This window comes from Carassius auratus, chromosome 7, assembly GCF_003368295.1.
Source record: "Carassius auratus strain Wakin chromosome 7, ASM336829v1, whole genome shotgun sequence".
In the NCBI taxonomy this organism is placed as follows: domain Eukaryota; kingdom Metazoa; phylum Chordata; class Actinopteri; order Cypriniformes; family Cyprinidae; genus Carassius; species Carassius auratus.
Window position 1 is genome coordinate 7,450,258 of NC_039249.1, and position 9,993 is coordinate 7,460,250.

At 41.2% G+C, this 9,993-nt stretch overlaps 2 protein-coding genes across 2 annotated transcripts; one reads left to right on the plus strand and one right to left on the minus strand.

Moving 5' to 3' along the window:
* Positions 1–2,137, minus strand: mrpl52 (mitochondrial ribosomal protein L52). Its single transcript, XM_026266957.1, has 5 exons — positions 1,977–2,137; positions 1,668–1,737; positions 495–562; positions 267–331; positions 1–164 (listed from the first exon to the last, which is right to left on the minus strand). The coding sequence occupies exons 1-5, from the start codon at positions 2,008–2,010 to the stop codon at positions 21–23; spliced, it is 381 nt and encodes a 126-aa protein (XP_026122742.1). The 5' UTR covers positions 2,011–2,137; the 3' UTR covers positions 1–20.
* Positions 2,138–2,139: 2 nt separating this feature from the next.
* Positions 2,140–9,738, plus strand: ajuba (ajuba LIM protein). The gene is made up of 8 exons (XM_026266955.1): positions 2,140–6,034; positions 7,101–7,202; positions 7,330–7,397; positions 7,567–7,629; positions 7,718–7,848; positions 8,822–8,873; positions 8,956–9,024; positions 9,134–9,738. The coding sequence occupies exons 1-8, from the start codon at positions 4,531–4,533 to the stop codon at positions 9,263–9,265; spliced, it is 2,121 nt and encodes a 706-aa protein (XP_026122740.1). The 5' UTR covers positions 2,140–4,530; the 3' UTR covers positions 9,266–9,738.
* The last annotated feature ends 255 nt before the right edge of the window (positions 9,739–9,993 follow it).

Genomic DNA, 9,993 nt, shown 5'->3' on the forward strand with positions numbered 1-9,993 from the left:
TTTTTTGTCCTGAAGTATCTTTATTTTTTGTTCTTTAATAAATTTCCTTTAGGTTTTAGCAATAAGGATTTCACATGCTCTTCTTTCTGTTTCTCCTCTTCTTTCTTCTCCTGCCATCGCTTCATCCCTTCATCCACCTCTGCACTGAGATACACTGCTCTCCTCTAAAAGTACACACAAATGGAAACATGCGAAACATTTCAAGTGTTTTCTTTAAATGTTATACAAGCAGGAATAAAACAACAATCCAAAAACATAAGTCTTACAGCAAACTCTTCTCTTTGCTTTTGTCTGCGGATCTGCCCCTTCAATGGAGGTGCAGGCCTTCCATCTGAAAATCACATAATAATTTACACAAATCCTTGTCAGCGGATTTATATTCTCTTACAAAGATTCACTGCTGACAGTGTTTTGACAAATGCCGTATACAACTGACACATACAAAAGAACTGACAGCAAAACAAACTTTTAACAAAATATCAAATAAATTTCACCTGCATATGACCAGTCAGGCAGGTCTGTTAATGGCCCATATTCTGATCCACTGCGTGCCAAACCATTTCTGCAGACAAACAGGGAGCATGACAATGAAGCATGTAAGAAAACAAAACACAGGATTAACCATTGCTAATAAAAATGTACGCAAACGACCTGATTTATTCAGTATTAATTAAAATTGTATTCAAAACTGTATAAAGGTTTATTTAAACATTTCTCCATTGTATCACCAACATCCATATTTATCAACATCCCAATTAGGGTGACGAGACGTCCCCTTTTACTGATGACAGCAATGGTTTTTGGTTGTCCCTGTTTTATGGCATTTTAAAAAGTGCTCACAAATACAATGTAAATATAGAGTGTAGGGCTGACATTTGTGCAGTGATGTTACATACTAATTATGCATGTTAAATTATGCATTTTTTTTGTGTATACTACAAGAGGCATAAATGATTGCTTTGCACACAATATTAAATGTTCCTGAAACCTCCGCCGTCCGTAACTCCAATATGAATGATCAAATAAAAAAAAATAAAAAATAACTTATACAATTTGTAACTAAACAGTTACACTTGCAGAATTATATTTGCATTAGACACAAAATAGCCTAAAATGCTAAATAATTAGCCTAAATTAAGGCTAATAAAGATCCATTTCCAAAAGCATAAAGATAAAATAACTATAATTGTATACTTAAGTTTGTGAAAATAAAAATATTAGAAATGTTCTCAGTTAGAAAAGGTACAAATATTTGTAAATCACTGTTTTTTTTACCAAATGTTCTCAATATTATGGTTTTATTTTTGTAGTGTCATAATTTTTTTATAAATATATATGTTTGATTTTTGCAATAGTTACTATATTTTATTATCTGATTTTTTGTGAATTGTAGCAAAAACAGAGTGTCCATCTGATCCTCAAACATCATTATAGTTGTTAATTATAATATTAGTGTATGGAACCCACAGCAATTTAAAAACAAATGTATTGTCCAAGTTTTTTCATTTGTAGATAATCACAAGTAAGATCTCTACAGGTGAAATCACATGCGAGATCCACACACTAGGAAATGACCCCGGTTTTTATTTGATAAAAATCTGGTCACCTTAACCCAATCACATGTTTAAGAACAATTTGTTAATGTCAAACTGCAGAGGGAAACTCACTCCAGTCTCCACTTCTTTCCTGCGAGGGTCACACACGACGATGAGAATGGGCGAATAGACTGCCTCGACACTGAAAATGATAAGTGCAAACAAAAATGACCCATTAGGAAAAATTTACTGTTCACTTATCAGCTGTTACTTTATGACAGAGTACTAACACCATAGACGTTCATTAGCACGCTGGCTCATGGCTTGCTTTTACTACAAGAATAACGTTTAGACGCATTCCTCATAAACACAATGTATGTATTCCAACAAAGGTTCACAAAAGAAATATTCTGCTAAATATTGACTAATACATAGCCTCACCTGCGGTGCAAAACGTCCTCAAGGATGCTGCCATTTTGGACTATAGCAAACTACGGCAAGCACGAGGTACAAAATAGAGCCTCTGCATTGGAGTACGGCGCCGTGACTTATTTCTACCAGTAGATGATGCTGCAGTAACATTAAATACAACACAGACTCACCTGTTGAAAAAACTGCACTTAGTTTATTTTTAGTCTTTCTAATCAAAACTTGATCTGAGGACAAAAGATAACAAACTAAAATAAAACAAAGGCGTTAGAACGTGTAACCTGAGAATTCTTGTGGCGCTTTTATGTAAACAAATGTGTCCTTTTGGTGTTCGAAATAGAACGTTGAATGAACTTTAGAATTTTTGTTTTTAAAACCTGACTTGAGTGACTGACTGACGTGTTCTAATTCATTTAGCAGTTTTAAGATTAGAAAAGCTCTTGTAAAAACTCGACACAGAGGCGCCTCAGTCGGAAGACCGACCCTTAAACACCTTCCGCTTCGATAATAAATGGATCCCTTCATTCCTCCTGTGTACGGGCTCGAGCGCTGCTGAGTAAGCGCTGAAACATTCTCACGTGCGCTCCAGGACAAGTCCCCACTCGCTTGTGCGCGCTCCCACAAAACCGCAGGAGAAGCTGCAGACGAGACCAGAAGGGGAGGAGGGAGCTCCGGGGTAGGGAAAAAAAACAGGTTTTAAACAAAAGAACAGCACTGGGTCTTTTTAGGGTCTCGGTGGGATTGAATACAGTAACCATACGACAGCAGGTCAGTTGTCACCGGAATTTATGCCACTCGGTAACTATGGAGTAGTGAGAGGCATTTTCCGGGAGGGTAGAAAAGAAAAAACTGTTACATTGTTGCGCTCGCGAAAAGCACACACGCAGCCGACTCACGCTGTCCCAGGGAACTTAGTGATATCCCTCCGCACATTCCACAGCCTAAAGGCACGGCACGACCAATTAGGCCTTAGGGTTGGAAAAACGACACAGAAAATATGTAAGGTCTTCGAACCATTTGCATGTTTACAGGTTTCCGTTTTTTAAACGCTTTGTTTAAAAGTCGAATTAAATTGATTTTTCGTCACGTGTTGCCACATTACGTGTAATAAAACACAAGGTGTTATAAACAAAAGAGAGATGGTTTGATTCATGACTGCATTCTACTTTCGTTTGAGTTTATTGTCTTATTTACAGACAGTTGACTCGTATATATTTAAGAATTAAACCACTCATTCTGAGCCATAAAATGCTTATTTGTCTTTTTGTTTTAGTCATTTGATAAATGTGTGCGATTATGTCAAGGTTGTTTGTGTAAGTCCAAACAGTAGGCTGAACCAATGGGCACAGCCTGTTTAAGAAGTTGGGCGCTATTCATGCGCGCTGCCCGGGGGAAAGGTGTTCCGGTCGGGAAAAAAAGCCACAGAGGAAGAAGAAAGGGGGAGGAAGGGAAAAATTTGGAAAGAAAGAAGCTGTACGTTGAATATTTTAGCGCAGTTTTCCGGCGTGGAGTGCGCAGTCTGTGTTTATCTCTGCGAATATGTTTTGGTGAGCGCTATGAGAACTTCCTCCCTTCAACTCGCTGCAGCTGGTTTTGTATTGTTACACGCCTTTGAAGACTTCCACTTCTGGGGAATAATGGTCATTTTCTTTCAATCTGGACTGGGCAAAGTGGAAATCCTGCGGGACAACAGGAGGCTTTGATCTGCCTTGTACTTTTTTTTTTTTTTTGCTGAGGAATAAACGCTTTTGAGTTCCCGGATACGGACGGCTCATTTATCTGTAACGTACTGAGAAACTTTTTTAAGTTGCTTTTTTGAAAGCCGCTAGTTGAGTCAGAAAGAGGGCCGTGGTGTATCCCATAACCTGTGTGTTTTACTCCGACACAATCAAAGGAAACCGCGTTGGAATTTCTTCAGTATTCAGGCTCCTTTCTTTTTTTTTTTAAACAACCGGCAGCGACGTTTATATAAATCCACAAAGAACCAAGTAGTAATTATAAGACTTGCAAGTGGTTCCGACAACAGTGGAGCAGTGTTGCGGATGTGACTGCGAGACTCCAGCGTTTGAATGGATCGGTTCTGCGCGAGTCTGGGAGCGGAATTCAAGACCCTTTGAAGCCTGACGGTAGTTTTCACACGTTCATTTACTCACTGCTGAAGACAAGGCCACAAGTAGCTGCAAAAAGGATCGCAAACAAATGGATGAACATGTTCCTGTTCACACGCATGTTGAGCAAATTTATCACAAGCAAACAGTTTGGAGACAAACCGTTTGTTTTCAAGTCTAACTAGTACGTCATGTAGCCTGCGGAAAATGTCAGTGTTTTTATTTATCTTCAAAGTCACATATTTATTTTTGTAGAACATCAGAAAGTATTATTTGTTTTGCTTTTTTATTGTTATTTTGTTATAACCTTTGGATGTCACGTATCATCTGCTGTTGAAACACTTGAATGATGCTTGTGCCCACACTGTATTTCACTGTATTTATGTAGTACACTATTTAAACTGTAGTTGTTTTCAGGTGGCATCTAAGAGGAATTCAATTCGTACTTTATATTTTATATGATAGTTGATCGTACATTTAAAAACACAATGGAACGTTTTGGCAGCAAACTGAAGCAAAAGCTCAAACTGAGTGACTCTGGAAGTGTCAAATTCAGCAAAAAGAAAAATGACTTGGCCAATGCAAATAACAACAGTAACAATGCTAATAATGGGACCTTGGCCCAGATCAGTGCACCCGTGAGCACCTCTCAGTTCCCGCTCTCCTCTTCCTCCTCTGTAGAGGTGTGCGGCCAGTCAGCAGGAAGACCTGGCAAAGTGGCCGCTTCTCAGAGAATTGCACCCTCGAATACCACCTCAGCTACCGTACCTGAGGATTGCGGGCCTGGGATCGAACATCACCCGTCTACTCTCGCCCCTCTGCGGCGTCGGTCGCCCCATCAGCGAGCATCATGCTATTTACCAGAAGTGGAACGGGGCAACTCGCCCAGAGGTGAATGTGACCCACAAGGGGCGTACAGCCCGAATTCTCGTGAAGCCTTGAAGCAGCGGCGTTATTCTCTAGAGCTTCAGCAGCTCGTTCGCCGCCAGCAGCTTCTCGCCCAGCCTCCTCCGCTGTCGTCTGTACCACCTCCGTACCCGACCCACAGCTCGGCTGCCCGTTCATCCACAGTGGAGCCCAGCTTCCTCCACGAATTAGAGCGCCACAAGCGCTTGTCTCTGCAGGAAGCTCTGTTCTACAAGCGTTTGAGCTCGGGTGGTGAACCTTGGGACATCGGGCGACCTGCTTCCCTCTCGCACCCCCCGCAGAGGACCCATGACAGCAGCATAGGAGGGTTCTTTTTCCCCCCTGCACCAGCGTTGAGCCCCTGCTCCTCTTTTAGCTTACAAGAGTCTGTGTTGGCAAGCCCTCGCTCCAGTTTTGCGAGCAGTACTGCTAGCGGAGGAGGCGGAGGTGGTGGGAGTCCCATGGGAAGTCGGTGCAGCAGTAACCGGACCAGTGGCATTAGTTTGGGCTACGACACCCGCCATACACCTGTGCCCACCCAGCAGCTCCAGCTCTCCTCGACCCAAGTCGGTGGTGCCACCTTTGGTCAGGCGTACTCCATACAGGTGTCCGGGAAAACAGGAGCGCCCCCAATGGAGGTTTGGAGGGACTGTCTCGAAGGGGTGTCGGGAGTTGGAGGAAGTGCACAAGACAGCCGACACTCATATCCACCCGCGCTAAGCACAAACACTGTCACCTTCCACCGAGCAGAACCAGAATGGGGTCCCACTGACCAGCGGGGATCAAGAGGCGATGGAGTGGGCGAGAGGGCAAGACACTCTGACTTGCTAGGAACCCGATACCAGCAGGAGCTCACCCGCCTGCTATTGAGAGATGCTGCCCTGGAAGGAGAAGCTTTATTTGGCGGCCTGACTTTAAAAGAACAGCCCTTGTCTGCCACCATCCTATCCAGCTCCCTATCTACTCCAGCCCCAGGAGGAGCTCCAGGGACATCCCTGGAAGATCAGTTGGCCGGAAGGGAGTCAGTATCATCTGTGGATCGACAAGAGTACTTCGGTGAGATCTCAAACTCATCCAATTTGGCTAGCTTGTTTATGACTAATGATGTGTGTCTCTCTGGCAGTAGGTTGTGAATGCGTGTGATGTGGTGAGATGAGGACTGCTTCGGACCTGCTAAAACATGCAGACATTCTTGGAAGCAAAAAGCAAGACATGAAACCCATTCAGTCAGACCTTAAAAATACATACTAGCCCTCCATATTCAGGCTGTGTCTCTAACTGACCATTATAACTAACTCGCGAGTCACCAAGTGAATATATAACCCCTCCACCCAAGGCTACACAGAATTCTGAACCGACTCCAAAGGCAAAAATATCTTCCTAGAGCGAGCATAGTGATTATGTATGACCCCAAATTACAGGTTCTGTGATACATTGGTCATACCAAAGAGCTATGAGTAATACAGTAGGACAGGCTCAGTTGAAAGGAGGGTTCTCTCTGTGTGTGTGTGTGTGTGTGTGTAAGCGCTTTCGGCTTTCAGCCAGCCACAGTTTGAGTGAGGGTGTGTTCATGTGTGTTAGCGTGCACTAGCGTGTGCTGGCGTGTGCTTGTTTAGCTCAGGTATTTGAGTCCTGAGGGAAGGCTCTCTCACACACTCAATTGTGAGGGTTGGGTGTGTGTTTGTGCCTTCTGTGTGTGTAGCGCTTTGTTGCAACAAGGAAACCTCTCTGTTGTCTGAAAAGCACCTGTGTAAAGTTGAAGACATTACCTCATTCCGACACATTACAATGTCTAATTCCTGCATCCAACAGCCTATTAGTCTTTTTTTCGAGTAATGAAGGGGTTGCGGAGTTCAGATGCATTGATGTGTGTACTGTTACTACAAGAAACAAACCCACTGGCTGGAATTATGGGAGAAGAATGCACCAGTCATGCGGCACAGACACGTATTTTTGAGTCCAGACAGCTCTGCCGCCTGCGTTTTTATGTAATTGGTATGATTGGATGATGACCTCATTGTCCTAGATAGCCACTGCAGGTGTATGTGTGTGTTGTGAAGCCTCTGATGCATCTGTTTATAGTGTACTCAAACAGTGTTTGTGGTTGTATTCTTGTTTTCAGGTACATGTGTGAAGTGTAGTAAAGGTGTATATGGTGCAGATAATGCTTGCCAGGCTCTGGACAGTCTCTATCACACCCGCTGCTTCACATGCGTTTCCTGCGGTGAGTTATCAGTCTATAATGCAACACATAAGTCATATAACCAAAGCCAGTATTTCAATACCTCTTCATTTGGGTCTGTATCTCTCATGCTGCTCTGAACAGCTTCTTATCTTGTTTTTACTTGCAGGGCGAACACTCCGCAACAAGGACTTTTACAACGTCAATGGCTCGGTCTACTGTAAGGAGGATTACATGGTAGGGATGACTTCATGTGGTCTATTTCAGTACGTGTTAAGGGGTTGAAGCTACTCTGAAATGATTATTTTTATATTCATGTATAAAATTAAAATAATATTTATGAGAAAGATATTATCCAAGAGCACATCTGGTATTCCATCATTTTCCCAATCTGTCTTCATGACAGTTCTCAGGCTTCCAGGAGGCAGCTGAGAAGTGCAGTGTCTGTGGTCACCTCATCCTGGAGCAGGTAGGTGTTCTCTGCATGAGGTCAGTGTCAGTGTTAGAAGCTTGTCTAGGTTGAGTGTTAACTCTCTCTGTTTGTATGTGTAACTCAGATCCTGCAGGCTCTAGGGAACTCCTATCACCCTGGATGTTTCCGCTGTACAGTCTGCTCAAAGGCTTTGGACGGGGTGCCGTTCACAGTAGACTACCTCAACAATGTCTACTGCGTCTCTGACTACAACAGGTCTGTTAGTGAACCGTGTAACAAGTAACATGCCAACAATGCAATTTGTCTAACATTACCAACTGCTCTTATGCTCTTTCTGCTAGATTTGTTGCCATTTAGGTTTTGTTGCGAGCTAAAGAAAGCTGCAATTTTTTTTTTCTTAATAAATAGTGTGGCAACAGTGCAACTGATCTCTTGAAAAACACTCATTATCAAAGTGTTAGAGGCTAATGCATTACATAACGTGGATTATTTTTCTATTTACTGATAGAACAATTGAAAATATGACTATTCCCTGTAACATAGTCACTAACTGCAGCACAGTGTCTATATAGTGACACACAGTGCAAACAAACTACTGTTCAGAGCAATAATGGGCATGTCGTGCAAGAGGGGATTAAATTGTAAAAACCTCAGTGGGCAACACTGCCACATAGATGAACTTCTACCTACTGTCCAGTAAGAATAAAAAGAGAAATAATGATTTTTTTTTTAAAGGAAATTAATACTTTTAAGAAAGGATTCATTAAAAATATTGAAAGTGACAAAAAAATAGATTTACTGTGTTACAAAAGATTTCCATTTCAAATAAATATTATTTTGAACTTCCTATTCCTCAAAGGTTCCTGTAAAAAGGAAATCACTGTTTCCACAAAAATATTAAGCAGTTGCAACACTGATAATTATTTTTGATCATGAAGTCACATTTTAGAGTGATTTCTAAAAGATCATGTAACACCAAAAATTTGAAGTTTTTAGTGAAATAATTAAAATTCCATCAAATAGTAACCAATTTATTTGAATTTAAATGTTAGCAGCTAATAGTTTTGCCTGTTGATTTGAATAAACTTATTCACAAAATATATTTTCCTCTAGTCAGCCTTTAATTCCCATAATACCACGTGTTTGTTATCTCATTGCTGTTTGAATGCAACATCCACATCGGGCACATCCAAAACTTTTGCATTTACAAGGTTTTTTTTTTTTTCAGGCAATTTGCTCCCAAATGCGCTGCCTGTTTACAACCCATCTTACCTGCTGAGGTAAATGATTCCCTAGTAGTCCAGCAGATACTTTCAGATCAATTCAGGAGAAAGATTTTGATGGCATTTGTGTGTCTTTCAGGGCAGTGAGGAGATCCTCAGGGTGGTGTCGATGAACAAAGATTATCACTTTGAGTGTTATCACTGTGAGGTGGGTATTATGGAGAGTAGTTTGGATAAGATGATTGTCATCATTTGCTAGCATACCATGTTATGGCACAGGCTTGTAATGACCACAAACCTCTCGTCCTCTTCTTCAGGAGTGTGGGAAGCAGCTCTCCGATGAGCCTGGATCTCAGTGCTTCCCTCTGGATTCCCATCTCCTCTGCCACTCTTGCCACATGAGCAGAGTGGGCGTCACACATAACCTTCCCCCTCACAACACACACTGAAATGAGAACTAATGTCTCTCTCTTCTATGCCAGCTGTATTTTTTTAAGATATTGAGCGGGAAGAAAATGTTTTCTCTTGAGACTTGAGGTCATGATACATTTCAAATGCAAATCCCAGTCCTGATAGACTACATCACCCCTAGTGGCTGGGAAATGCAGCAACTGAATCCTGCTGAACAGAATATTTCTGAGTTTAAGATTATTTTTGCCTGCTAATTTCATTGCTAGAGGGAGTCGAATGATTACAGAACAGTTTTACTCCCATATCTGCTGTTTGCTGTAGAAAAACAAAACAAAACAAAAAACCAACAAGGGATATATATATTTTTTTGCTTAACATTTTTCTATATTTAATATCACTAGCAAATATTTTGCACTTAAACTTGTTTAACTATTAAGAGATTTGTAAAAGTGATTACAAAGAGATTAAAAACATTCCTGTATCAGTTTTAATAAATCTTTTCATGTATGAAGTTTTGTTTTTTGTATAATTCACACATTCAATTAAGAAATCAAATACCAATGACTTTTGTTTTTATGATAAAGCACCTAAGACTTACACAATATCTCGAACAGACACACTTGTATATAAGCACATGCAGAACATATGTAATCAGTTTAAGCTTGTGAAAACTTTAAAAAAGTGCTGCAGAATCTCTCATGACCTCGCCGTGTCTTAAATACACAATCTTCAGTCTATTTGATGTTACATTCACTCCAAATGCTGC